General features: G+C 35.9%; 8 protein-coding genes and 3 long non-coding RNA genes across 12 annotated transcripts; 8 read left to right on the forward strand and 3 right to left on the reverse strand.

Moving 5' to 3' along the window:
- Positions 1-101: 101 nt before the first annotated feature.
- On the forward strand, positions 102-1,295 carry LOC110842027 (acetylcholine receptor subunit alpha-like 1). Its single transcript, XM_022087729.2, has 5 exons — positions 102-229; positions 292-452; positions 511-665; positions 750-939; positions 1,017-1,295. The coding sequence occupies exons 1-5, from the start codon at positions 193-195 to the stop codon at positions 1,179-1,181; spliced, it is 708 nt and encodes a 235-aa protein (XP_021943421.1). The 5' UTR covers positions 102-192; the 3' UTR covers positions 1,182-1,295.
- LOC110842029 lies at positions 1,284-2,399 on the reverse strand. The gene is made up of 4 exons (XM_022087730.2): positions 2,185-2,399; positions 2,001-2,111; positions 1,707-1,911; positions 1,284-1,643 (listed from the first exon to the last, which is right to left on the reverse strand). The coding sequence occupies exons 1-4, from the start codon at positions 2,221-2,223 to the stop codon at positions 1,489-1,491; spliced, it is 510 nt and encodes a 169-aa protein (XP_021943422.1). The 5' UTR covers positions 2,224-2,399; the 3' UTR covers positions 1,284-1,488.
- A 238-nt stretch (positions 2,400-2,637) lies between these two features.
- Positions 2,638-4,794, forward strand: LOC118437255 (bombesin receptor subtype-3-like). Its single transcript, XM_035856168.1, has 3 exons — positions 2,638-3,383; positions 3,496-3,798; positions 3,858-4,794. Exons 2-3 carry the CDS (start codon positions 3,795-3,797, stop codon positions 4,787-4,789), a joined length of 936 nt encoding a protein of 311 aa, XP_035712061.1. The 5' UTR covers positions 2,638-3,383; positions 3,496-3,794; the 3' UTR covers positions 4,790-4,794.
- A 20-nt stretch (positions 4,795-4,814) lies between these two features.
- Positions 4,815-7,235, forward strand: LOC118436513. Its single transcript, XM_035854797.1, has 2 exons — positions 4,815-6,452; positions 6,686-7,235. Exons 1-2 carry the CDS (start codon positions 5,974-5,976, stop codon positions 7,233-7,235), a joined length of 1,029 nt encoding a protein of 342 aa, XP_035710690.1. The 5' UTR covers positions 4,815-5,973.
- Positions 7,236-12,896: 5,661 nt separating this feature from the next.
- LOC118434089 lies at positions 12,897-14,996 on the reverse strand. Its single transcript, XR_004833765.1, has 4 exons — positions 14,648-14,996; positions 14,515-14,582; positions 14,195-14,270; positions 12,897-14,108 (listed from the first exon to the last, which is right to left on the reverse strand). It is a non-coding gene; the product is annotated as an uncharacterized LOC118434089 (long non-coding RNA).
- A 1,016-nt stretch (positions 14,997-16,012) lies between these two features.
- On the forward strand, positions 16,013-16,909 carry LOC110842036. 2 transcript variants are annotated; one of them, XR_004836729.1, is made up of 3 exons: positions 16,013-16,031; positions 16,330-16,429; positions 16,493-16,909. It is a non-coding gene; the product is annotated as an uncharacterized LOC110842036 (long non-coding RNA). The 2 variants fall into 2 exon arrangements; XR_002547280.2 differs by lacking the exon at positions 16,013-16,031 and having other exon boundaries at positions 16,311-16,429.
- Positions 16,910-17,638: 729 nt separating this feature from the next.
- Positions 17,639-19,084, forward strand: LOC118433557. Its single transcript, XM_035845559.1, has 5 exons — positions 17,639-17,825; positions 17,897-17,963; positions 18,039-18,200; positions 18,286-18,426; positions 18,504-19,084. The coding sequence occupies exons 1-5, from the start codon at positions 17,683-17,685 to the stop codon at positions 18,726-18,728; spliced, it is 738 nt and encodes a 245-aa protein (XP_035701452.1). The 5' UTR covers positions 17,639-17,682; the 3' UTR covers positions 18,729-19,084.
- A 103-nt stretch (positions 19,085-19,187) lies between these two features.
- Positions 19,188-20,275, forward strand: LOC118433823. Its single transcript, XM_035846125.1, has 3 exons — positions 19,188-19,503; positions 19,571-19,738; positions 19,821-20,275. Exons 1-3 carry the CDS (start codon positions 19,438-19,440, stop codon positions 19,959-19,961), a joined length of 375 nt encoding a protein of 124 aa, XP_035702018.1. The 5' UTR covers positions 19,188-19,437; the 3' UTR covers positions 19,962-20,275.
- A 225-nt stretch (positions 20,276-20,500) lies between these two features.
- On the reverse strand, positions 20,501-21,250 carry LOC110863299. The gene is made up of 3 exons (XM_022112577.2): positions 21,125-21,250; positions 20,945-21,042; positions 20,501-20,876 (listed from the first exon to the last, which is right to left on the reverse strand). The coding sequence occupies exons 1-3, from the start codon at positions 21,173-21,175 to the stop codon at positions 20,525-20,527; spliced, it is 501 nt and encodes a 166-aa protein (XP_021968269.1). The 5' UTR covers positions 21,176-21,250; the 3' UTR covers positions 20,501-20,524.
- Positions 21,251-22,292: 1,042 nt separating this feature from the next.
- Positions 22,293-23,279, forward strand: LOC110863615. The gene is made up of 2 exons (XR_002549276.2): positions 22,293-22,440; positions 22,520-23,279. It is a non-coding gene; the product is annotated as an uncharacterized LOC110863615 (long non-coding RNA).
- Positions 23,280-23,619: 340 nt separating this feature from the next.
- LOC118434003 lies at positions 23,620-25,193 on the forward strand. The gene is made up of 6 exons (XM_035846606.1): positions 23,620-23,852; positions 23,921-24,259; positions 24,336-24,557; positions 24,620-24,772; positions 24,840-24,967; positions 25,065-25,193. The coding sequence occupies exons 1-5, from the start codon at positions 23,634-23,636 to the stop codon at positions 24,906-24,908; spliced, it is 1,002 nt and encodes a 333-aa protein (XP_035702499.1). The 5' UTR covers positions 23,620-23,633; the 3' UTR covers positions 24,909-24,967; positions 25,065-25,193.
- The last annotated feature ends 1,313 nt before the right edge of the window (positions 25,194-26,506 follow it).

The following is a 26,506-nucleotide window of genomic DNA, read 5'->3' on the forward strand; positions in this document are numbered from 1 at the left end:
TTTTAGTTGGATGCAGATTTGTTCAACTATGAGAATGTTATATCTGACCTATGAGGATGGATCAATTAAGACAATATACTTTAATAAATGCTACGTAAGCAGTTCCCACTATAAAATCTCGAGTCCAGCGCAACATGGATCACATTGTCACAGAAGTCCAAATCACGACGTCGACTTACGATAAGAATCAAAATGAGACAATTTGTACTACTACTCGTCGTCGTTGCTGGTAGGTTTCATGGGAATTTGAAAGTTTGCAAAATATTTTAAAATGCACTCTATAATTTTCAGCCGTTCTCGGACAAGAGACGGAAAAAATTGACTCCTCCGATTCAACTATCTCCACTGACCGTGACCGCTTGCTGGAGAATCTCTTTGCCAAATACAACAAAAGAAACTATCCAGACAAGTCAACCGTCCAGTTCGGATTGAACTTGGTCACCGTGGACCAGGTTTGTGATCTAGCATTATTAATAATTTCATAATTATTTTGAATGTATTTGTTTACAGGACAGAGAAAAAGACTTGCTTAACTCTGACGTCTGGTTGAAAATTAGTTGGACTGATAATCGACTGACATGGGACCCGGCAGACTATGGGGGTCTGCAAAACATGAGAATTACACCGGACCAGTTATGGCTGCCGGATACTACCCTCTTTAATGGGTATGTGTTAAATATAACTGTGGATAAGGGCTGCCTAGGTAATTGTGGTATATTAATTATTATATGCATGATTTTTACCACCAGCCCGGCCATGCAATGCACTCCTACCAACGCGATCCTCTACCCCAACGGAAAGGTCTTGTGGGTTCCTCCCTGCAAACTCACCAGCTACTGCAATTTCACCAAGGACGCCACCGCAGAGCAAGAGTGTGTCGTGAATTTCGGCTCGTGGACATTTGACGGTCTGACGATGGGGTTGGAGTTCTTTGAGAAGGTTGGGAAAATTTTATTAATTTAGAATTGTGCATTCAAAGATGATTCTTATATTTATGTGTGCATTGCTGAACGCAGGAGAACAAAGCGGATATTTCCTACTTCCAAGGCCAGCGATACAAAGTAACCAAGAATGAAGCCATCCGAGAGGAAAAATTCTACCCGTGCTGTGTTGAACCTTATCTCAACCTCAAGTTCACTCTGGGTCTTGCCCCCACCACTAAAAAGGGAATCGCACCATGAATAAGTATTTACCTTTTGAGCAACTGAATTTCATATGGAGGAAATTAATAGTGGAATCAAAATTTAAATCAGTATTACATAAACTCGAATAAAATAGAATTGTTGAAAGCACCATGTATGTATTACCAAAGGAAAATTCATTAATGTATGCAAAACTTGTAAATCATATAACACTTGTAAACTAATTTTACAAAATTTGCAATGTTTTTGCAAGGTCTAAATTTTTCATGAATATCTAATAACTGGTGAATCAGCTTAATGTAATTGAGCTTCTGATGGATGTCAAGAACAGTAGTATGCATCACAGTTAAGCTTCCAGGGGTTGAAATGTATTTAATTTTTTGATAACAGAAATCATCAACTTCTTCCGGTCTGTTCCCTGATATTTGAGTTTATCCAGATTCAAGTTATGTCCCACTTGCACGGAAGGCCTCCACAAGTGTGCCAATAATTTATCCACGACTACAAATAACACAAAGTTAGTCATTATTCATGCATAAAACTATACAACACAGTTGACAGTACCTTTGTACGCCACCTCAAAGTTTTTCATGAGGGATGGGAACACTTGAATGTAAAAATTCTTGTAAGATGTTAGTCGATTTCCAATCAAGATCCCAATTTCCCGATCGGTGCAATTTACGCCGAAGCTGCAGAATGGCTTAGATCCAATGTAAACTGTTATTGGGCCACTCCTGAGGAGAGGCTGATGCGAAATCCGGAGTGGAATCTGCAAATATTTGGTGCATAATCGTTAAGTCTGTTTAAATGAAAATACAACATTTTTAGAAAGAAATAAAATATTTAGCATTTCTTTACAATAACTCTGTCGATAAATCGTCTATTAATGAGCCGTTTCCAGTCGCTGTTCACTCGACGGATAATTTTCATTGTTTTAAAATCCATAAATGATAATATGTTGGTCAATATCTAAAAGTTCAGAATGATTTTACAAAGATTAGGTGATACAGATTGTAATAAATTTAAAGAGAAACAAACTTACTAATTCATTTCCAAATATCAAATCGGTTAACGAAGCCATAATTTAATGATTTAAACTTATTAAATTGGTGAAATTATTTTACTTATTATGCAAACATTTAGATTTAAGGTTATATGGCTTCTTAATAGTTTTTTATTTATAATTTATAGTCTTAGAGAATTTTGTGTGCATTTTAAACAGTAAAAAAATGAAATTGTAAGCTTTGTACTTTGGCCAGAGGTGAACTGATGTAATGTTCTAAAGGTTCGTCCAAAGGTTAACCCATTTCCTGGAACCCTTTTGTCTGTACCAGATTTGAAATCTACATATTTTTTGTGGAGAGTGTATGCATCACAGTGATAACAGTCTACCATTTGATCTAAAGTGGGCGTCAACGCAGTACATAAATAATTCCATGAGATATGTATTTACATATGTATATCTAACACTCGTATTCTTCAGGCAATACAGTGAATCACTTTGTTTCTTATTAATAGAATATGAAATCAGAGTGGCCACTAAGGAGATAAGTGTCAACTTGTTATACATATTACATGTATGTATATGCATGCACGCAAACAAACCCATTTAATTGTATATGTCTATACTAATGAGTTAAAATTCTCCAATAAAGATAACACATTCAAGACAACAAAAATGCCGATATGAGGTTTTTAAATATTCCCAAGTTACAGGAGTCAATTCACAATTGTTGAAATATACGAGTATCTTTTTGAAGACTAACTTGAGATCTATGTGTATGTGCATATTCAATGCATCAGGTTGTAAGTATGTTATAAAAATGCAAAACATACTTAATCCCTTATAGAATCATGAGTGCAAGTTTGCTAATGAAAAGCTGGACAGGTATTATTATCAGGATTGGACTTTGTATTTATGAATTAAGACGTATTGTGGTGAACTTTTGCTTAATAAACGTGCAGGTCAAATTGTCAGCCAAACTTGTGAATAAATAATTGAAGGAATATACATAATTACGTGCATCGTCTGCACTGGAAAGAGACGCTATGTATTTCCATATATTTTTACACTTACTAGTTTACAGTTTTTGGGGTGTGATATATGAAATAAAATTTTGATCCGTAAAATCGAATGTACGTAAGCGTCTCTGTTTGGTATCCGGTTTCTGAAGATGATGCTGTAGTGGAATGGTTCCAAGAAATTTTGTATGGTCATCATCATTGATAATATTTGAAAAGGTGGTTTGGATAGTTTAATACATTTCTTATAACTTTACAACTAGAAACTACTGTAAAGAATGTAAAATAGTAACATCAGAGTTTACGTATTAAAGTACATTTGCACTTGCAGATTTTACATGTATCCTACAGTTCCATTGTACGAGAACAAGTATTCTACACACGTCATTGTGCATAAAAACTAGTCCACTTACTATCTTGCGGTTTGTTAATTAGCATACGCAGCCTGGAGATTGCAATTGATTCTGTTATTTTCCGTAGCAATAATGGAAATGTAAATATTTTTAATTTAAAAATATATAAAATTATCCGAATGGAAATACTTACTGACCTTACGCTGCGCTGATTTACTCACAAGTTGTACACATTCATAGAAATTAGGCCGGATTTTGTGTATGGCTATCTCAACGAATGGGTACGCACGCATAAATATTTATAACGATTGGATTTGCTAATTAAAATTTTGTTCTTCAGAAACGACGACCTCATCCACCAACTCTTCAACATTATACACCCGCCCCTTGGAATTCACATTGTTTGAAACAATAACCCTCATAATTTCCTTATCAACAATATTTATCGTATTACTATTTTCTATAGCAACCAACATAATTGCAATACGTATATTTTTAACAAAGAAATTAACCACCCCAAAACTTCTATATATTTCAATTTCCGTGAGTGACTTGATATTTTTGTTGACCTCGTTATTTTCAATTTTTATCGATTCTTCACAAATTTTAAACTTTTTAATAAATCACATTTCCGCTTTTGTTTCCACGTACACGATGGCTTTGATTGCATTTCATCGCTATAAAGCCATCGCTTATCCCATGCAAAATCAACCTGGAAGAAAAGTCGGGAAAAGTGTAATTATTTCTATTGTATTAATTTGGATCCTTTCCATAGCTTTTTCAACTTTGTTTCAAGATTTTAATATTTTTGGACCAACCCCTGAAGAAAATACATTTTTTAGTCAAATGTGTAGATTAGTATCTACTCCAGTCAAAGCAACAAAACATGTACCATTTTTTACCTTGATTATGATGGTAATATTTCCGTTAGCTATGGGGTTAGTGTTCTCACTGTTAGCAATTTATAAATTAAGTTTCCACGGAACTGAAAATAATATTATTAAAAGAAAGCAGTTAAAATCTGTGTTTATTATTTTAATTGTTATCGTTACATTTGGTGTTTGTTGGATACCGGTTAGCGTTTATTTTGCGGTTGAGGGTGTGTTGTCAGGAGGAGGAGGATGTGACTATAATTATGTTTTATATGCTATTTTTGGTGTTTTATTGATGATACAATTCACTGCGAACCCTATAATTTTTTGGGCTATGGATAGTGGATTCAGAAATGGGGTGACCCTTATTTGGGAAAAGTTAATAAAATTAATAAAATAAAACTATCTATGTTTTCATGACAAGCAATAAAAATTTATTTATTTATGTATACAAGGAGTATTTAGTGGAAATTCGAGTGAGAGGTTTGGACTTTATTTGTTCTAACTTTCGGGTGCTATTCTGCACTAATTTTCAGGAACAAATATAAACATTAAAAATATAAATAGCAAAAATTTATTTCATAATTATTTACAAGCATGCTTTTAATTAATCAACTGGATGGATTTTTATCGGTGTAATTTCTTATTCACTCGATTTTATTCGAAATCTAAATTAAACTAAATTCATCATTAGGATCAGAATTTTGGTGAGAGAAGGATTGATCATGGCTTTATCTAAATGAGTAGCTCCTTAAACCTTATGTACGAATATACAGCTTCACAAATCTTTAACCCTGTAACAAATAACAAATGCCTTCCCTTGAAAATTTGTAAGATTTGCTTAGGAATAATAATTACATTGCTTATACTGTACTGTTTTTGGTCTGTATGGATCGGATTTAAGAAAAATTTAGTTTAAGAAATTCGAGCTGAGACTTAATGGTAAGAAAAAATTAAAATTGCAGGAGACGTAACTTGATCCTTAGTAAGATGTGGAATGATATTTCCTGTATTACGTCGTATTGGGGCTCAACGGACGTCTGAATAGATATCCACATTATGGTCTCACTTTCGTGTTATCTATCTATGTACATGTCAAGGAGCATAAATATTTGCAACACAGGGTAAGCATATTTGCAAACCTTAGATCTTTCCAACCACACAATAATTGTAATGATTCCAGTCAGATTCATAACAGTGGACTTTGCATCTATCAGGATCCGATTACTTTGGTTTATTAATATATGTGTGCTTATATACATGCGTACATAGGTATGTATGTATGCATGTACATACATACACACATGCATGTAAGCAAAAAATACATTTTCCATATTCCTTAAATATATACGTCGGATCTTAAACTAGAGTATGGATGGGTTTCTACCAAGTCCTACTACCAAGAAAATAATGTGTCTCTCGTGGTTTAAATAATGTAATGCCAATGGATACTGTCTAAGATAACGATCCCAAGAAGGATTAAGAATGATGATTCATAGATAATCACAGTTTGCCTTTTAGTTTCATTTAGCCATCCTCCTGCCTGGACTAAATTGGCATCGTTTCAAGTAAATTTATTTCGAAATGGCGCACTCATCAGGATTCTTTTACGACCTGGCTGGCTCCTTTCAGAACGAGCAGCCCCCCAACCAATCCCTTCAACAGGACATCCTCTCCACCATCAAGTCGCTCCATATTTCCTGTGGGGTGGACATGAAGGGGCCCGTGATGGCAAAATCCAATGACGATTTCATCGGAATCTGTATCTTGCACGCAAATGGGGACAAAGTTTTGCAAGACTCGAAGGGGCGCCGGGTGAAATCTGGCTACATTCTGACAACCAGCCGAGCGGACCTAAAGACACCAAAGGACGTCAAAGGCACCGACACCCTTCATCGCCAGGCCTACAGCAAAATTTTTGGCGACTTGGAAACCCTCCCAGGCGTCGTGATTGTGGGATTCTCTCAACATCATAAAGTTCTCAAGGGCTCTTCTGCAACTTTTAATTCAAATAATTGCACAAATTCACTCCCTGGAAGAAAAGGCTGTCTCTTCTCGTACAGGTGCGTATGTCAGTTTTAGTCTCATATTTTCTGTGGATTATTGTAAACTGATCATCTTTTACAAAAGTAAATATCAACGTGCGCATATTTTAGTTAAATTTGTAAATAGAATTTGCTTGAAATATTGGTTTTAATATATAATAATAACGTTTGTCAATTTCTAAATATACAAATTTGCAATGCTTTCATATTATAAAACTTACGTAAACCCCTTCGGTATTTTTTTCCTTCAGGAGTTTGATCTTCGGGGCCATAATTCTTCACAAGCTAACCGGTCCTCGGGATATTAGCCCATCATCCGCCTGCTTTTGCCTCTGTCTCTTCTTAATCGTCAAGAACCATGGGGACGACGAAGATATGGCTAATTTTCCAGTAGCCAATTTGGAACTTGAAGGGCAACATGTTTTCTTGGAAGAGATGCTGAAGAGTTTCAAGATTGAAAAATCAATTCTGGACGCCGTCTGTGTGGTGAGAACCCCTGGTTTAAGGTCAAGGTCAACTGAAATGAAGATTTCCGCCAGTAAAATTGCGATGAAGGGGTTGACTGATGGAATTAAGGCAAATTTCTCCAAGGAGGAATTCAAACTTTTCGTCAAGAAGCTCGTGGAGACTTTCTCCAAAGACGGAGGAGGACGAGGGCCCTCCTCGGCAATGGGGGCAGTCGTCCTGTACTTGGAGGATGCTTACGCGGAGGAAGAGCGTGAGTTGCTTGTGGAACGCATGGAAAGGTTGAGAATGCGGAGTCCAGCTGAGAAATTGAGGAATTATGCGCACAATTATTGAGTGAGAAATTTTAGAAAGTGAGAATGCTATAATTTTATGTAATTTAGCATAGATTTCCTAATTTCCACTTTTATACGCCAATTATAACTACAGCCTAGACATAAGACTTGCTGATACATTTGTACCATGCAGCATCGTAATTTTATAAATTTATAAGTCCACCGTTAACACATTTTGATTCTGCTTCTAAAACTTGCTCTGCATTAAATTGTTAATAAGAACTGTTTGATTATTTGTTCAAACCATCTACATACATATTTATGCTAAGTAATTGCATATATGTATTTAGGTATATTGATGTAAGTCTTTAAATAAATCTTTAATCACTTGCATGCAGGAAAATTGGTTAGTTATGTATAATGTATTAAATTCTTTGTAAAGGAATAACTAGTTTTGAAAGGGGTGAAATTGGTACAGTTAGTAATGAACATATTCTGCTAAGAATCAAATACTAATTACAATAAAAAAATGTTCAGTTGCAGCATAATAAGTCTAATGCATATAAAAATCGATAATAAACTCACCTATCCATAGAACTATCCCTAAAGACTATCGTTGAATGAAAGGTGATGTTGAACGCCCAGTTGCAAATTACATGTTTGACAAATCAAAAGTTGTAATAAGCTAAACTCTTGTGCAAATTGTAATTTAATGCCAGGTATGTAATTTAATAAATACATTTAAATATGTACTTACATATACACATTTTTGAATGTGATTAATGTATGCTGAACATGTAATGTGCACAGTGGCCGGATATTTATTTAGGTCTCATAAATCTTAAATCCCTAATTGATAGATAATGTTAGCGTCAGCATAGTTGGTAATTTATAGACATGTGCATACATGCGAGCAACGTGTGTCCTTCTCCCATACAATTGTTGAATATCATGAGACAAACCTTGCTAAAATTAAGTGATGATGTATTTATTTGATTATTTTTAGCTTTGATTGGAATTAGCGAAACACGGTTAGACAATGGTTACTGACACAGTGAGTATTGTCAGAAGTAATCGAGAGCGAGGAAGTGATAATTTACATGTCTGATTTATGCATTTGATGTACATAACTTGAGTTAACCACGTATGTACTATCCTCGCATTTAGGCGTGTCATCTCATTTGCATAAATCTCAATAGCCCATTTTCAGCGATACGGGCTTTCCATGTTGAGTAAACTCTATGACTCTCACGAATGTGTTAAAATATGCAAATGAGGTGACAGAGCCGAGTACGAGGACAGTATGTCCCTAATGTCGGAAAACTGTCATGTCGGAACTACATGTCGGAACAAAAAAAATTATCGCTCATTCACCAAAGCCATACTTGAATGAAAATCAAAAAGCGACTTGTACCCTCGAGTAACTAAATCATTACTTCGTCAACTGGATAGCATTCGTTGTAGGAATAATTTCCCTTGCTTAATTGCATGTTTTTACGGTGCAAGGTTTTAAACACCTCCACGTAGCAAAGACAATCTGACTTCATTGCTGCATAAAATATTAAAATATTTACAGGTCCTATTGCTACAAAATTTCAGCGTGTGAGTGCCAAGCAGTTCCTTGCAGACTTGAGAAAGTGGATCGATACCCTTTCTCTCCAGATTTAAATCATTTAAAGGCAATCGAAGTGTGAAAGTGCATACCAAAGTAATAAATTGTAGTAGTGTATGTATGCACATACACTGGCCTCTTACAAAAATAACAACGTTACATTTTCGCAAATTCGAGACTTTTCTCAACCATGACGGATACTATTTCACTATTTCCCTTTGCTCTTTTATCGAAAGAATGCAAAATCCAGGTTCTCTTAGAAAACGCCGACCCCGAACATTTTCTAATGTACTTCGTAATCTATAACTACACAAATTTTGAAATATTATGTAGGCAATCATTATTAAGGGTATGTATTCTTACATATTTTTTCTGAAATTTTAGGTTATATCGTCAGACGTGTGGAGACCTCCCAAAAGTGACGACTCGAAAATACAAATAATACCTTCCGACCAACAACAAATCGCCCACTTGAATGATGAGGATACTATTTCGTCAAGTTTCGAAGAAGGCATACCTAAGCGAAATTCCGCTAAAACTTGGGGAGTAGAGAAGCCTTATCTTATAAGCAAACATCGCATCTGGCGACTCCGTGCTTTGATATGGCTAGGTCGAATTGGCTTCATGTTGCCATGGAGATGGGCTGAAAATAGATCCCTTGATGGAATTGTAATCGAAAAGTTTTCCACATTTTGGGAACGCGTATGGAATTTGGGGTCACTTCTCGTCTGCTGTTTGTCTTGCGTTCTTACTTACTTTCACACTTCAATTGCCTTTAAATCATTCAAATCTGGGGAGGAAGGGTATCGATCCACTTTCTCCAGTCTGCAAGGAACTGCTTGGCACTCACACGCCGCAATTTTGAGCATCGTTTTTATCGCTTACCAGGACAGGATTAGAGTCTATTTGAACGCAATGTTTTTGTTTAACAAACATCTTGTAGAGGAGTTATGTCAAGGTCAATTCGATGAGGAGGACGATGGCAGCAATCTCTTTTACAATTGGGCCTATCCGTTCTTATGGATAGAAATCTTCTTATCATTGTCCAGATACATTGTCAATTATGATGCTCCTCTGTACCTGACAAGTTTTTTGGGAACTAGAGATCAGATTCCGTGGTGGTTCGTGTTGCTTGGAGCATTGCAGGATTTTATGACATCGACTCAACTAATTACGGGGACCTTGATGTTGGGATATGTTATAGTAACTCATGCAGTGACGATCAATTTCTGGTTGAGGGAGGCACAGTAAGTGTAAACATACGGACTATTTATGAGGTAATTATCTTAATTTCTGAATTTTTGCCTGCAGCAGGAACAATGAAAATGTGGCGACGAAAGAATATCTCCGTTCTCAAGAGAGGGCAGTGCAACTATTTCGTGCGGCACAAGTCTTGTCGGGACATTTCAATTTAGATGTCGCCCGTTGTTCGGTCACTCTTTGTGCATTCATCAACTGGTCGGCTGCTATAGTTTGCGGTTTCACCTTTGTTCGATCCTTGAACTATTTGATGATCTCTGAATTCCCGGGATCTATTTTGTACCCCGTCGGCGTCATTGTTACAAGTTTAATACATGAGCCCGACCCGGGCGACCCAGAAAGGTGTCACCTACCACAAAGAGAATGATTAAAAACAGACTTTACAAGAAAACCGGTAGTTCATTACGTAATTGTGCAAGGGAGTTAAATGACTCAAAACGCTATAAAGAGAAGAAGAAGCAAATTAACTATGTGACCGTGCAAAAATTTGTGAAATCTACGAGGTGGGGTCACACAGCTTACAAACTAACCAAAAAACCTCTCATGTCACAAAAAAATATCGATGACCGTCTGAAATTTGGAGAACTCCTTCAGAAAAGTGGCCATTTGAGTGAAAAAAGACTTGGTGAAGAATTGCGCAGTCACATCCTTTGGACTGACGAATCTATTATTGAGCTATATCCAAAATTGAACCAACAAAATGTTCGTTACAGGACAGAAAACAAATCGGATGTACCATCAAGAGCAGTCCCAAAATTCGGGCTTAAAGTTATGGTAGCGGGTGGATTTTGTGCACGTGGCGTGACTCCTCTACATATCATACCAAAAGGCCAAACAGTCAATGCAAAGTATTATATGGAAAAAATATTACCTATCTATTTCGATAGCATGGGGAACAAGGAAATATTTCCGAATGAAAGAAAAATAGTTTTCATGCAGGATGGTGCTACAGCCCATACAGCAAAAGCGAGTTTGAGTCTCATCAAGACGCAAGTTTCAACGGTCTGGAGCAAGGGGGTGTGGCCCGGAAACAGCCCAGATTTGAATCCCCTGGAGAACCTGTGGTCCATACTTAAGGAAAATGTATACAAATAACCACAACCCCGGACGAGGGAAGAGCTAGTAAAAAAAGTTCAAGATGTATGGAATTCGATTCCCACAGACACATTGGAAAAATTAGCACAGAGCCTTAAACAAAGAGTTGAGGGCATGGTTAAAGTAAATGGTAACAAGACCAAATACTAAGGTAAATATGTCGAACATTTTTTGTAAGTATCACGGGTAGTTTTTTTTATACTAGCCTTCACTTTTTTATAGGAAAAATGGGATCGGACTTTATTAACACCCTTTATTTAGTTTTAATTTATTGAACTTCATCATTTAATTAAATACAAAAATTGGATAACAGTAAATTTATTATATCTTAATAATAAACATAAGAAATTACACGTAGTAAGTACACTGTCACCAAGCAAGAGCTTTGTTTCCAATACGAATAACAATAGTGTAACATACAAAACAAAATTCGACTCAAATCTCAAAATTTTTGAAAATTCTAACACTAACGAGTAACAACAGGGTCTTATCAGGTTTACCATTTAGGGGTGTTGCTTTGTACTCTCTTGATTACTGGAGATGCTCGCATTTCTTAATATCTTATTACTCTATAATATAGAGTCTATATCAGTACACGTAGTGCGTTGTGCCTCTGCTGCATATTTATGTATTGGTATGCGCCTCAATCCATCCATCACCTCTGTCCTTAGAAACTGAAACGATGTGTTCGAAATTTGAAATTCCGATTGTTGGCTCTTTGAAGCCAGAAAATGAAATTGATGTCCCCAGATATAATTACGTAAAATGATATTAGATACAACAACCATTATTCATGTGAAAACATATGTATGCATCTCGGATGGGTAAATTAATGCCGATATCCTATCGAACACGACTGCCTTCGCCTTGTCAGTTCCCATCCGTCCTCTGCGATATCAGTCACATAGAGATTCTAGATAGCTCGAAATCATTTTTTTGTCTCCATTCTCTGTGATTTCCTATCAGTCCTCTATGATATCGATCAAATGTCTCTCCTTAAAATCCAGACTAATTTGCTTGAGCTTCATGATTTAATAGTGTACATTCAGCATGCCTGGAATTTCTTACATGAATTTGGAAGTGTTCTCCCCACTAATTTTCAAAATGTTCTCTGAAAACAGGGAAAATTCAATTTTTTCCAATTTTTTTGCTACACTGAAGGTGGTCAATATTGAAATTACTTGTTTAATTATTTGATTTCTATGATTATCATGTGTAAAAAGTATGATTTTAACTTGCTAAGGTCGATGTGATGTAAATTGACTGATTTGAGTAACATCATCGTTCATTTTATCATTATTGGCTCACCCTGCGTAGCACGGGAGCTATTGAATTCCTCGTGTCCGTCTGTCTGTCTGTGTGTTCACGAGTTTTTTGCATCAATTGATGCTAATTAATAAGTCCCTGCTCCAGTTTTACAGGACTACTGGTATCAAACAATCGTTAATGCAAATGGTGCAAGTTAATTCAGCGAATAGATCGAGATAGGACTATAATTTTGGAATACGTAGCACCGTTAGTACCGAGCAATTGGTTATTAAAAATAATGCGTAACAATTAGGCCATCTATTCCCCTCCAAAAATTATGTCAAAATTCTGTTCTATTTGTTCGATTATTCTGAACCATTGGCGCTAAAATATATAAATTTTACAATAAATAATTGGGAACTGGATGTCATACGCATCAATAATGCAAAATGATCCCGTTGGTCGCAAATATTGCATTAGTGGTGCCAAATAATGCCGGATTTTAAAAAAAATATTTTTCCGTTTATATTGCACTATTGGTGCAAGAATCTATGAGAGTTGTAATCTATTTTGTCGACTTATTCCGTACCTTTGGTGGAAAGTTATATGCAAATCATTATGACAGGGTGAGCTACTTCTAACGTTACTACGGTTTATTAATAATTTTTAGTTGAATATCTGTCCCTATTGAAAAAAAAATCAGTATTTTCTCCAAGTGTTCTCCCCGCATTGCGGGTTGGTGGGGTAAGAAATTCCAGGCATGGTACATTGTAGACTACAATTTGTAGTAGATTACATTACACTGACCTGACTCACATCACACTAGCACAGTTCTGCATGCACCTCTACATTTGATGCACGTAAAAGCAGTAAAATTACTCCTTTTAACCATTTGCTAATTCCCTGCATCGTGGATCCTAGCGCCCGCGATTTTCCATCGGTCCTCTGCGATATCGATCACATACAGATCCTAAAAAGCTCGATATGTATTTTCCAAACTTGTGACATTTGTACATATTTTTGTCTGACCAAAAGATTACATTTCTCTAGTCAAAATTTGTCTATACTGAACATTGAGCTAAAATATTTTGCTTGATGTGCAGCAGCAGCTACACAAATAAGATCTTTGCATACACACGCATCGAATCCCTGGCTGCAGCGACATATGTACAAATTTATGTATGTACATATGCATAGATATGTACATATTTGCAATACAATGAGAAATTCCATTTCAATGAATCTCAAGCGGTAATAGATACATAATTTTTCGACTGATTGTGTTTACAGATCTTGTTTAACTGGGCTACAATTATTACTGCTACGATTTTAGATAATTTTTGACAGATGACCAAAAGAAATTACTTAAAAACTAACATTAAATGAATTAGTCAAATTACGCAGTCTTTTCATTTCGCAAGTCTAACTTGTAGATGTTGGGTGTCTACGTTTAGGTAATTTGGGCAAATAATTTCTTATCCAAATGTGTGGAAAAAGTCAGGTAAATGTGTTGAGTGATTTATAATATAGTAAAAATGTACGAAGTCTGTTAATCCTTTCACGTTCAAATCAAATCATAAATATTCATGCTGCATAAAATTAGGATGGCAATGATCACTTGAATGGTTGCGGAAATAACTTCCCGGATTTTGCCCGACTTTCACCCGTCTTCCAAAATAAAAAACTTTTTGGTCATGATGAAGTACCCCATTTTCAAATCTGTCAAAAAAGTAACATTAGAAAAAATGTTTTGATATTCACATAGCTTTTATGATGTAGAACATACAGTAAGAAGTGAAATTTACCTGGTGACACTTGTTGGTGTATGTCATCCAGAGTGTTTGGTATTTCCAAGTCGGTTGACGAATATGATTTTGGTTGCTAGCAAAAGATTACATATTCATTAGTTGCATTTGCATGACTTCATCGCGTCAGGAATGTACACTTTCATAAAAATTGAAAGGTACGACAACTAATTAGCTGGATGATTTTACTATTCTGCAAATTCGAGACTTTGAGAGGCATGTGATCGATAGGGTCAAATCGTCGGAGCAGATGCTTTATGTACATGCGGTCCCTGACTAAAGTACAATGGGTAACTAACTACAATGACCTTGACACTTACAACATATTGATGAGAAATAGCACTGCGAATGTGCTCGGGTAGTGGTGGTTCGTGTCAAACTGGATAAACTGCACAAGGAAACATCAATATTATGCAAGGAAAATATATTTTATATAACATGTTCGGTACAAACCTTTCTGAGCTTCATCCTACCAATTATGTCACTCTTAAAAAAATGGAATTTTCGAAAGTATATATTTTTATACTTTGAGAGATGCAACAAGTAAAAATCCAGAAAATGTGTCCAGTTGGCCGATGCGAGTGATGAGGAGTAAATACGAGGAGAGATAAAAACGGCGTCCTTCCCGTCCGAAAATATGTAGAGGCAAAAATCCTATAGAGATGCGTGGGCATAAATTATCAATTTATCGAGTTTCTCCCAGCAAAGATCTTTCGCCAATGTCGACCCAGTTCTGTCCTTCCGTTCGGCTTTCTTTCACTCAAAACTTGCTAAATGTCGGCCTACCTCGTCCATTTCGCAGACCGAGTTCGTTAGCAACAGGTTGGCAACAACTCGGACCATCCATTATTTTCAACTCCACTTTCACCTCTCATCCCAGATTGTCACTCCACCAAAGAATTCATACTCACTACATTCCTACATGAAGATGAGATTCTCTACCTCAGCTATGCAAATATGCACGAGAAATAAAGTTGGATATTAAGCATCAGCTTGAGCATGTCTTTCATAGTTTTTCACAACACTCTGCCCTGCACGTCCCCGTTGACATGAAAATCTGGATGTAAACGTTTGTCATAGATACATATCTCTCTGCCTTAGTTTTTCAATTAATATAAATCATCTTTTAACCTTTGTGCCATACATGCTAAATGTTTTAATCTACATCTTACATGTTTTATGTGGACTATTGTGGACATGAGTCACAGCAAGCTGTGACTTGGGCTGAGACCAGAAATTTTTCATGAACCTACATATGGGTCCCAAAGTTTTACAAATTCTGCAATTATCTCACTACGAAATTCCGTTTTTGGGAACATCTTAGTTTAGTCACAAACAACCTCATGTAAGAAAATCGTTAGAAACCTGTATACCTTCTCATTAAAGAGTATTAGTATGTTGATGGTTCAACCTATTTTAGAAATAATTTTTAAATGTGCTTCACATATAAGGTAACATTTCTTAGTTAACATTTTAAAATTTGTATATGCAGTTGCTTTCAGTCCTTGAAAAAAACAAGGTTTGAATGTATGTAAATGGAGTTATTGCCATTTTAATGCAACCTATTTGCTCTATAATTTGCTTATATTGGTCTTTTTCTATGTCAAATCATATTAGATCCTTACTCAATATTTGTTCAGAATCCCATCCACTATTTTATTTAACTCTTTATGCAAGTGTGTGATTTGCAATAATTAATTATACCAGGATAAAATTATCGGTCCAGTGTGTAACTAATTCGTCTGAATTTATACGGTGATCTTTACCCGTGCCATGTGTGTGATTGCATGGTCTCTGGTTCGATCCGTGTACGTGACAAGTAAATCATAAATGAAGTGTAAGTTGCTAATTATTTACATATTCTTCTAGAAGCGTGGCATTTACTTTGAAATTAATTAAAAACGACACTAGTTGATATTTGATGTGAGCATCCAAATACTAATCAAATCTAGTAAATAAGTAAGCTTACATCACATCCTTTAATTACATATACATACGTCTAATTTAGAATTGATAAGCAAATTTTTAATGCGTAGTTGCGGCTTTGCTAAAGCGATACGAGAACAAAACACTATTCTCAAACCGGATTAAATTTGTTATTATTATTATTCTAATTTTATTTCGGGAATAAATAGCAGACGACGCTGGAACGGACCGGCACAGCGTCTTCTTTCGTTGAGCTGGTAATGATAAAATCTAATTACATAAAGAATACTGGAAATCAACTTTGAAAAGGTGCATATTTTTGCAAAATATAAATTAAGAAGAAATACATAGCTAACAATGGTTGAATTTTAGTAGGGATGAGCCTGTTGAAGCGTCATTGTGGACCACCATTTGGAATTGTGGTTATCCTTCACCGACCTCCAGTTCCAGCCGTGTCATTCTGCGGACCGATTAGAAAACCAGTTTCGAGCGAAGGGTCGAAATCGCATTTCCATTCGTGGAGAGAAGGAAGCTTGAAGCAGGTGAAAATGAACAAGGCCGAGTATCAGGAGTGGATCAAGGGAAAGTAGTCGCCCAATAGGGAAGACTTTCCACTAATTTAGAGATTGGATGACGAATTATGGACTAGTTGAAGTTTGAATCATTCAAACGCTACAATACTTGTTCTGAAATTTTATGTTCAAATTTAAATTATGGAACTGTTTGTAATTAACATATTTCGCATGTTGGTTTCAAATAGTTTCTAAATAAATGTATTTCAAATTGAAATTTTTTCATAAGTTGGCATATTATTTTATAGACATTTGAAGTGTGACAAATTTTTACTTTGTTTCTGAATTTTTTACAATTCATGCTAATTTATCCTCAGATACTTATGTACAAGCAGTATGTCTCCTTTCATATCAGAACAGAAACAATAAGGTGAAATTTCCCTATCTAAAAAAATCGATCGATTGCATAAAAGTTAAAACTTTTTGAGAATAGAAAAGTATCTACTTTTGACCTTCTTGAAGGGCAAAGCACGACACCACTGAATGACCTTCCACAAAGTTTCGGGTTTAGAGTATTTCATATTTATACAATCATTTAGTTATCACAACCACATGTACTTATTTAAATAGAAGTTCAAATTTCGAACAGTGGGTGCATAAACATGGTAGCAAGCGGATTCTTAAGTATGATATGTGTAGATTATACACATATTTAAATAGTTTATCTTAAGCCAAAGTTAAAAGATGAAGCGCAATTACAATCAGACATGAGATATGCTATTGAGTCTGTGTGAACTATTAGTTCTGCTCGTCAAATGCAACGTCTCGTTCTAATGATTTGCAATGCACTTTACTGATTAAAATAGTACACTTACAAGTATTGTATTCTTTCGTTACATAAAATTCGCAAATTTTGACCAATTTCCAACATTTGTTGGTGTATGCACGGAAGTTTCTCATTAAATATCATGATACATGCATACATATATACGCAATCAGTCATGTAAATTTAGAAAAAAATGATATTACTCAAACTACGAAATATCGATTATGTTCAAATACACAAGTGCTTGCACACGCAACTTTCGCGAACTTAACTTTGTCCTTCTCGCCAATTTCAAGGAGACGCCATCGACACCTAAGCTTCAGTGGATGGCCAGTCGGAATCCATACCCTCCACTGCATCCGCTTATGTCTGCATTTTTAAACCGATTGATTAAGTCGTAGGCAAATTTAAGAATTACAAAAATTTTCAATTTCACAGAATGAAGTTCACCTTTGACATCGACATAACATGTTTTTCCATTCGACAAATGAAATTGTTAGCAGCGGTAAGTGATTCGACATGTAATTAATTTTATGTTCATTTTAAGCAATCAGTTCATGTTTAAAATTAATTTTCACAGATCCTCGGCATACTTATCGTCTCGCTGGTCCAATTCTGCTGGAGCGGTCCACCAACAATTTTCTTTTTCACGTTCACCCTTCTGTCACTCACTCTCACTTTGGTTCTGCTCCTGGGGGAGGCGTGTCGGTGGAAAAGATACTGTTCTGATTTGGACAACGTTGTGAGTATTTAACACAAAATCATGACACATTTATGTATGTACATGGGGGAGGATATATCAAAATGGTGTATTTATTACTGTAAAGGAGCTGGGATTCTTCCTCTGTGGAGGATTAGCTCATATCCTGTGTGCCATCTTGATGGTCGCTCTGAAGGGCAACCGGTGGGAGGGGTCATATTCATATGATCAAAACACAATGAAGAACTCGATAACAGCATATGTTTCCGTATGCATGAAGAATCTAATTACCGCTAGCTTAAAATTTAACCATGCATCTTTAACTTTATGACGAATTAATTTCAGGTGATTGGAATACTGAATGGAATATTGTACCTGATAATTGCTGCTAGAACGTATCGGTGCTCAGGAACGAGGTCAGACAACGACGACTGTGAAGAACTGGCAGCCAGCAGCCCGATCCATGTCATCTACGGAATTGGGCGTACGGACACAATTTCGTCCGCACAAGTGGGTCCACCCCCACCGTACGCTGATGCAGTGCAAGCCCAACCTACGCAATTCATGTGATAGAGTAAAAGCTGCATTTTTATTTAATTTGGAGATTAATTACATGACACAATCAAGTTCTGGCAATTTGATCATTTAGTATTTTAAAGTAAGAACGCATTAAAAACAATGTCAATTTATTAGAAATATTGTCATTAGTTTTATGGAACTATTGTGAAAAGCTAAACCTTAATTACAAGACACAAGGTTATCATGTCTGACCAACCATCGGTCACAATGTGCGTCACAAAATTTAGCATCAACAACGCAAATTAGTCTTGCAATTATATTTGAATAAGCTGGCAAACGTGGTACAAAGAAATACATACGAATAAAATATGCATGATGATGCCTGCGTGAAAAAGTTTTGCATTCAAGAGGGGTTTGTCTGGACACGGAAGGTTCCAATTTAACGAGGATACATGGAAAATAAATTTGAGCCTATGTGACAATCATTTGTCTCGAAGCATATCTCAAAAATCGGTTGGGTATTGATTACACTCCACAAAGAAACCGAAGCCATTGGTTCAACTACATTGCAAAATATTTATTTCCCTACATACAGTAATTCTAAAGTAGTTTATGCTATCATCCACTTTCTAATGTGGGAGATTTTTACCCAAGTACAAAATTGCATACTTTGAGCAAAATAATATGTATGTATGTATTGTGCATTATTCTTCATATCTCGCCGAGTTTTGATTGACCAATTCGTAATTAGATTTTACAAATGAAATTAACATTTGAAGTGCATTTTGATTCCTACACCGTGCAACAAATGAAGTTTGTGACAGTGGTGAGCTTAAAATTTGACGTGTCCAGTTTATTTCAAATGGGTGGGTTAACTTTTAATTTTATTACAGGTTATCGGAGCAAACATCGTCACACTGATCCCATTCTTCTGGGAGGGAGCCTCCTCCTACACCGTCCTTTATTTTGTCGTCGCTGTTTTCTTGCTCATAATAGATTTCACTTTTCTCGTGGGTGATGCATTCATTTGGAAGATTTCATCCAGCGATATGAAAAATATGGTAAAAACAATTATCTTAAGAATTAAAAGTATTTATGCATAATTATTATGACAAACGGATAAGCCATTAATTTACTTGTTAGGAGATTGGGCTATTCACCTTTGGAGGATTAGTTCACCAATTATGTTCTATTCTGATGCTGGCCCTTGAGAGAGGAAAGAGCACTGATTGGAATGATAACAAGCATATGAGTTCTTTACAAATTTACGTCGCTGTAGGTTAAATTAATTTTATTAGGGGGATATTAAAATAATCAAAAATTACTCTGTGCTGGATACATGCGAATGGAATTCTTAATGGGTTCATACACTTGGCAGTTGCTCACGGAATTTACACCTTGGATCGTCTCTCCACCGGGAGGCCTGGCGTCAGGTCGGAAGAATCTGCAGTGGCGTGCTCATCAAGTCAAAGATATCGTGCTAGGAATATTGATCTTCTGTTGATTCGCCTACCCAGTGCTCCGCCGACATACTCGGATGCGATGCAAGATCCGCATTCGACAATTATGTAGATTTCAGTACATAGGCACATACATATGTAGACGTGGATTTTCAATTTTCTGAATTTAAGTGCATGTACGTATGTATTTATGACTTTTAAAAGTTTAGAGGATTTGCAGTTTCAGTTTTGCATGCATATGAGTAACTCGTAAGTAGCAATGCAGTAAAAGACGAAAGTCTTGAAGATCTCCCCTTTTATGTCAAGTTTGAAATCAATATATCATTAATTGATGCCATGCAAATATATAAATTATGTAAAGTGACATGGACAGATTATTTTATGATCTCATTTTCCAAACGCACTCCCATAAATGTCCTCGGCACCTCCACTTCCGGCGTTCTTGGCAGCACAGTCCTTGCAATCTGGTGGAGGGATGCACTTGGAAGTGTCGTCCACGGAATGCATGTCGGACGGGCAGACGTAAATGATTTGAAAGTACCCTCCCGTGACGGGATTAATCTTGCATTTCATGAAGTAATTGTTCTCTCCTTGGATGAGCATGATGCCTTCTTCTTTACAAAAAGGGGCAGTTATTTTGATTATCTCATCGGAGGAAGCCTGAGACGCAGGGTGGGCCGCTTGGGGATGAGCCTTGACTTTATTATGGGCCCGAAGAGCACGTTTCTGCAGAGTTTTTCTGTAAAATATGTATAAATGTTTGCAAAATAAGGTTGTCGACATAGATACATAAATTTATGCGCGTACTCAGCAAAAGTAGTGGGAGCAAGTCCAAGGCTTCTTTTTGCTCGGGAATTTTGACCAGCTTGGTTCCCATGATAACTTGATCCGGAGACAAATATGTCCTAACAAAGTAAATTTAATTAGTTGTATTTCCTCTAAAAATAAACTTCCCAAAGTAAATTGCGTCCCTCGAAGACGACTTACGGAAGACAATGTTATGACAACAAGGAAGCAAAAATATAGCGTCCAACCCATATTGACGGTGGTATTATAATGAACTTGTGGATTAGAAATGTTTATTAAGTATTTAATTTAATGGGGAACAAGTTTTTAAATCAATCTACATCCACACATATGCATGTAAAAGAATGCACTTTGCAAATTTGTGCTAAAACTTAATGTGACGTGAGTATGTAAAGTAATTGTTTTTAATGCATAAAGTTTTTATTGGCCGAATTACCATATGACTACGTCCTTGCAGAACAATCAATAGCTTACGGATCTTGCAGGCTTTCACACTTTAAGTTGTTTAAGTTCTCTTTGTTTCGATATATTTTTACATGTCTTTCATGAAAATATTAAAATAATACAAACTAAAACACTGCACATTTAGTGCATTGTATTTAGTGCATTGTAAGGCATAAGACAGCTCCGTACTGATATTACCTAATATATTTTTTTGTGTAAGGTACAGACGCTGCTTATACATACATACATCTGTACTTATAAACATATTTGCATCTGCATTTGACATCTTTATTTCAAAGAAAAATATATGAACAATGAAAACATACCTATTTAATACGCTAGAAAACGCTAAATGCATACATATATAAACATATGTAATTACTTATGAAGGTATGTGGAAATCAATTTGATTGGTAATGCCTAATTGCAGGTGCATGGTTTGGTTCATTGGTCATTGGTAAAATATTATATGAAAATCAATAGATGTTTTTTCTAAGTTATCAATGATAATATTTTGACTCTGACCTTTCTTAACCAAATACACATTAAATTTATGCTTAGCTTTTTGGATTACTCATGTACATCATTTAGTATATATTATGTTGACGTGGAACAGAGCAACGAACGAGTAATCTCTTAATCTCAACTTCAGTATCATTTCATATACTCATCCTTTGCAATTTTAGGTTTACATAGATGAATATTTGTTTTTTCGGCTTTTTATAAACAAGTCAACGTGGGCCATTGCAATGGATATGTTACTTGTTGATGTTTATAAAGTGTGTAATTTTCAGGTATGCTTTACTATAATATTTCATTGTCCCGGTAAATATTTAGTTGTCCATTTCAATTTGTTATTATTTATCCACCGTAAATTAATGTAATCAAGCTTCTGGATAATGGTCATGGGATATGAACACTTCAAGCTTTTTTTACGACGCATCAGAATTGCCACAGTATAAAAAGAGATCCCTAACTCCTTCCTGAACAGAACGGAAGAAGCCGAGGAAGCTAAAATTATTCAAACCAGTACATGTTGACATCAGTAACAGGTAAAAATTTGATAATTTTCAAGAAACATTTATAGAAATAGAACCGGTTGACGACTGATACTCAAATTATATTCTGTAGTTTTCTTCGTACCATATTCCGAACATCTACATATTTCATTTCGACTACCAACAATCCTGAAAAATATGAAGTGGATAATCCCTCTCGTTTTCTCGTGTTTTTATTTCGTCGGCGGGACTCCGTACATCCCTGAAAATAAAATTACGGTGGTCATTGCCAACGCTACGCAACAGGAGTGCAATGACAGACCGATCATTTTTACTTGTGACTACTACATGCCTCCACACCTAGGGGGCCCTTGCCTTTCCCGATGCTGGCATAATTCATGGGAAACACGTGACAATTGGTGCAGCATGAATGGACATTGGGAAAGACGTGACAGTTTTAAAGCTCCATGGTTTATGGGGGGGACCTGCTTCTGCTGTGATTGCCGGGGCCCAGAAAGTGAGAGATGTTGATAGGTATAAATAATTATAAGTAAGTGGATAGACGAAGTCTCGTATTTTCGTCTTCCTATTTGTACATAAATTTGTAACTAGCTAAGCAAAAAATTCAATAAGATTGAAATAATTCGATTCAAATACATACTTAATCGCAAAAAGAGAGTTGATATCCATTACTATAAATTATTTGATAATTATAACAGCTTGTTAGGTTCAGGTGGTGAAGTCAAAATTATTCTACAATAAATAAACAGATTCACAATTTGACGCCCTTGTACAGTAATTCGGTGCTTGACGTATGTATAAAAAGGTTTTCTCGTTAATGCATTACCTGATGTATTTGTATTGATTCTTGTAATAATAATGAATTAAGTGAGCTGGTTGAGTTTAGTTTGTGTGTGTACATAGTTTAGTTTGGTCAAGGATTTTGCATAGGCTGGATTCCGTTGAAAATGGTGTACAAAATTAACCAAAAACTTTTCGTAATGAGGAACACAATTAATTTTGTACCATCCTTTCGTTCATACACATTTCTTTATTACCAAGCGTTCTCAAAATTTGCATACTACACTTTACTCGCCCCATGTTCCATGAAAATAGAAGACAATTCTCTAAAGGTCGTGTCAAACAGGTTTCAAAAGGTGTGCAATAATTTTTGACACTATCAGAGCAGAAAAATTACCAATTATTCATTTTCAACCAAGGTCCTCTGCATAGTCCTCCACATTTACATGATTTACAAACAACTCTCTCAAAATTGGATCATGTTACAGAACGTGGGACACGTTTTAAAAAATCCACCTCTTTTATATCAAATCGCAACAGCGCTATCACCCACTTTGAGCATGTTCGTATTTTTGCATTTATGTTGGACATCACGAAAAGGGCTGGATTTCTTGTACCACTCTTGTTTTAAAGGGGCAGGATATCATACTGGGTACAGCTTTTCGGTAATATTTAACAAATACATACTTCAACAAGTGAGAAATAAGTTAATAATAATTTCTGAAATTTACAGAACATTGCGAAAATGTTTGCACTCTTATCAGTGAGCATGTTGGTAACATTTGGAGGGGAATTGAATTATCCACTATTCAGTGTCTTAAAACGACGAGAGTTTTATGATGAACCTGTCGTTCTTCTACGCTACGTTACAGCAGATATCACAGCTTTGAGGGACATGATGCAAACAGTGATATGTCCAAGTCTCGTATTTCTGTTATTTTTTTACGATTCGATTTTCCGTTTTACAACAATGCTGCATCTTTCTTTCTTGACGTGCTACGTGATAAAACGGATTGGAGACGAGGTACAAGATTATTTAGAAGACGAAAAAAATTCTTTGCCGTGTGAAAAGGTATTAATTTCTGAGTACATGTTTATAAAGGAATATTGATGATGCTGTTTAATGAATGTCCATATTTTCTAAATAGTTCATTGAAATGTACGACATAATAGTACAGCTAATTGGTGACATTAATGAGTCATTGGGGGTCTTGGTGCTGGCAACAATAGTGAACACGCTGTCATTTTTCAGTCAAGCCTTGACGACGGTGCTAGACTCGGAAAAGCAATTGTGGGATCGCCTCTATGTCATTGGAATTGTCAGCTTTTTCGGAATATTTGTAGGATTTGCTGCTCAAGGAGCTGATCGTGTAAGTGTTTTAAACGGATAAAAAAGTGGCTACTTAAAATTCACTTGTTGAAAATCACTTAGCTGGAAAATATTGAAGGATTTGTTTCCCGTAAAAAACAAGATCCCGATTACAATGAGAACAGAGCGTTGCAATTAATGATACCCAACATGACAAATAATCCGCTCGGACTTAAAGCTTTCAAATTCAGGATTTCTTATGGATTTATCGTTTCAGTAAGATTATTAATGTGTGAATAACGTTAATTTTTTAGGTTTACGATCTAATAATAATTTTGTGCAGATTTTCAGTACAGCAGTGACATACTTTATTATACTGCTACAGTTCTCCACGTCCTCAGATAAACAGTAAACCTTATGCGAGCATATATATCCTAAGCACTTGTCAATTAGTGAGAAACTCCAAAATTGGTACTTTTGTATTGTATTTAGATACACCATCAAATCAATCGCATCAATAAATAATGACAAGATAATACGTAGATAATTAATTTTTCATTTGAAATAGGGTCCTCTGGTTACTTGTGGGGGTTGGGATTTAGTTAAAATCAAAGGAGAGTGATAGAAACCTTGATCTGCTGAAGGTTTCATTAAGATCTCAGATTTAATAAAAACAATCCTCATTTGTTGATAACCAACCTACCTGGATTTGATTTTCCATTTTCCATAATGCTTACGTTTTGGCTTAGGATTTTCAATTTTTCTGCCAAAAAAATGTTCAAACCGTTGTACATTTTCTATTGTTGTAACAATGTATAGAAAAGGTACGTACAGCAACATATTTGCGAGATTTTAAAAATTCGCCAATCGAAATCACTCGAATATTAAGCACGTGGCGTATTCGCCAGAGGGCGATTGCAATGAAAGTTTGTAATTTACTTTCAATCTTCCATTATTAAATTGTTTATCCAAAAGTACGCGTAGAAAAGTTATCGATTCAATTCCATTATGTCGACATTGCATCTTCGCCCACTCTGTGAATATTTGCACAACGTAATTGCACATCACCCAGCAAGTATATAGAAATATTATTGGACGCTGGTCTTACATAGTTTTCCATGGAGCATCTCCAGTTTTTTGGGAGAAATTTTTCCGATAGAATAATTCAGGGTACAGCCATGTGAAATCAAATAAATAAGTAAAAGTAATTTCACTGTAAATTAATAATCACATTCTTATCGGTCTCGAATCTATAGTTTCATTGCCTCAAAAATGGTCAGATCTACAGAAAACATTGTAACCAACTCACAAATTCTTACTAATCCACCACAAAATATGCAGAATGTTTTTCTTGGATTGAAATACTTGTGCAAATTTTCCTATTTGACTGGTTCATTTCCGGTGAGAGGTGGTTTTAAAACGGGAAAATTGTTCATGGATTTCACTGCCAAGAAGTTTTCTTGGTCATTTTTCTTTAGGTAAGTAAGTATTTTACATATGACTTAAATACCTAACTGAAATTTAGTCACGTTTTGCCTCTTAATTAATTATGTAGCTGCACCATCGGCGTCTTCATAAAACTTTGTTGTGCCGCATTCGTCCCCGAACCTGTCGCACTGTCGACCAAGGATCGCACCAGATTTAACGAAACTAACAGCACCTCGGTCACCGACCTCCTTACGACGAACGCTGGTTTCATCCTGCTAAATACGTTTGGTATAATCACTCATTTCTTGGTCACCCTCCGGACGGCCAAGTTCCTCAAGGTAGCGACTCTTCTAGAAGAATATGCGACACGCCACCCTACGCCAAAAGCTAAACTGTTTAACTCCTGGACGATCGGGGAGTTATTGTGCAGCCTGTTTTCCTTAACTTACCTGACATTTTGGGCTTACTTTTGTTACAGTGAATTACGAGAAACAGTAGAATTTTTGTCTCTCTTGCTAATTGGTGGCTATCAGCCGGCACCGTGGGGCTATGCGGTCATTTACTTGACGGCACTGATCCTTC

Source organism: Folsomia candida, unplaced genomic scaffold (genome assembly GCF_002217175.1).
Source record: "Folsomia candida strain VU population unplaced genomic scaffold, ASM221717v1 Fcan01_Sc001, whole genome shotgun sequence".
Taxonomy (NCBI): domain Eukaryota; kingdom Metazoa; phylum Arthropoda; class Collembola; order Entomobryomorpha; family Isotomidae; genus Folsomia; species Folsomia candida.

Coding starts and splice junctions, on each gene's coding strand:
- LOC110842027 (XM_022087729.2), top strand. CDS start 193: ATGAGACAATTTGTACTACTACTCGTCGTCGTTGCTG. Junction 666..749: donor GATACTACCCTCTTTAATGG/GTATGTGTTAAA, acceptor TTTTACCACCAG/CCCGGCCATGCAATGCACTC. Junction 940..1,016: donor GGTTGGAGTTCTTTGAGAAG/GTTGGGAAAATT, acceptor TGCTGAACGCAG/GAGAACAAAGCGGATATTTC.
- LOC110842029 (XM_022087730.2), bottom strand. CDS start 2,223: ATGGCTTCGTTAACCGATTTGATATTTGGAAATGAATTA. Junction 2,112..2,184: donor TGATATTTGGAAATGAATTA/GTAAGTTTGTTT, acceptor CTGAACTTTTAG/ATATTGACCAACATATTATC. Junction 1,644..1,706: donor CTTTGAGGTGGCGTACAAAG/GTACTGTCAACT, acceptor TGTTATTTGTAG/TCGTGGATAAATTATTGGCA.
- LOC118436513 (XM_035854797.1), top strand. CDS start 5,974: ATGGCGCACTCATCAGGATTCTTTTACGACCTGGCTGGCTCCTTTCAG. Junction 6,453..6,685: donor GGCTGTCTCTTCTCGTACAG/GTGCGTATGTCA, acceptor TTTTTCCTTCAG/GAGTTTGATCTTCGGGGCCA.
- LOC118433557 (XM_035845559.1), top strand. CDS start 17,683: ATGTTCAAATACACAAGTGCTTGCACACGCAACTTTCGCGAACTTAAC. Junction 17,826..17,896: donor CCTCCACTGCATCCGCTTAT/GTCTGCATTTTT, acceptor TCAATTTCACAG/AATGAAGTTCACCTTTGACA. Junction 18,201..18,285: donor GTTCTGATTTGGACAACGTT/GTGAGTATTTAA, acceptor ATTACTGTAAAG/GAGCTGGGATTCTTCCTCTG.
- LOC118433823 (XM_035846125.1), top strand. CDS start 19,438: ATGAAATTAACATTTGAAGTGCATTTTGATTCCTACACCGTGCAACAA. Junction 19,504..19,570: donor AAATGAAGTTTGTGACAGTG/GTGAGCTTAAAA, acceptor ATTTTATTACAG/GTTATCGGAGCAAACATCGT. Junction 19,739..19,820: donor CCAGCGATATGAAAAATATG/GTAAAAACAATT, acceptor TTTACTTGTTAG/GAGATTGGGCTATTCACCTT.
- LOC110863299 (XM_022112577.2), bottom strand. CDS start 21,175: ATGGGTTGGACGCTATATTTTTGCTTCCTTGTTGTCATAACATTGTCT. Junction 21,043..21,124: donor TTGTCATAACATTGTCTTCC/GTAAGTCGTCTT, acceptor TTACTTTGTTAG/GACATATTTGTCTCCGGATC. Junction 20,877..20,944: donor GCTCCCACTACTTTTGCTGA/GTACGCGCATAA, acceptor CATATTTTACAG/AAAAACTCTGCAGAAACGTG.
- LOC118434003 (XM_035846606.1), top strand. CDS start 23,634: ATGATTTACAAACAACTCTCTCAAAATTGGATCATGTTACAGAACGTG. Junction 24,558..24,619: donor CTGCTCAAGGAGCTGATCGT/GTAAGTGTTTTA, acceptor AAAATCACTTAG/CTGGAAAATATTGAAGGATT. Junction 24,773..24,839: donor CTTATGGATTTATCGTTTCA/GTAAGATTATTA, acceptor AATTTTGTGCAG/ATTTTCAGTACAGCAGTGAC.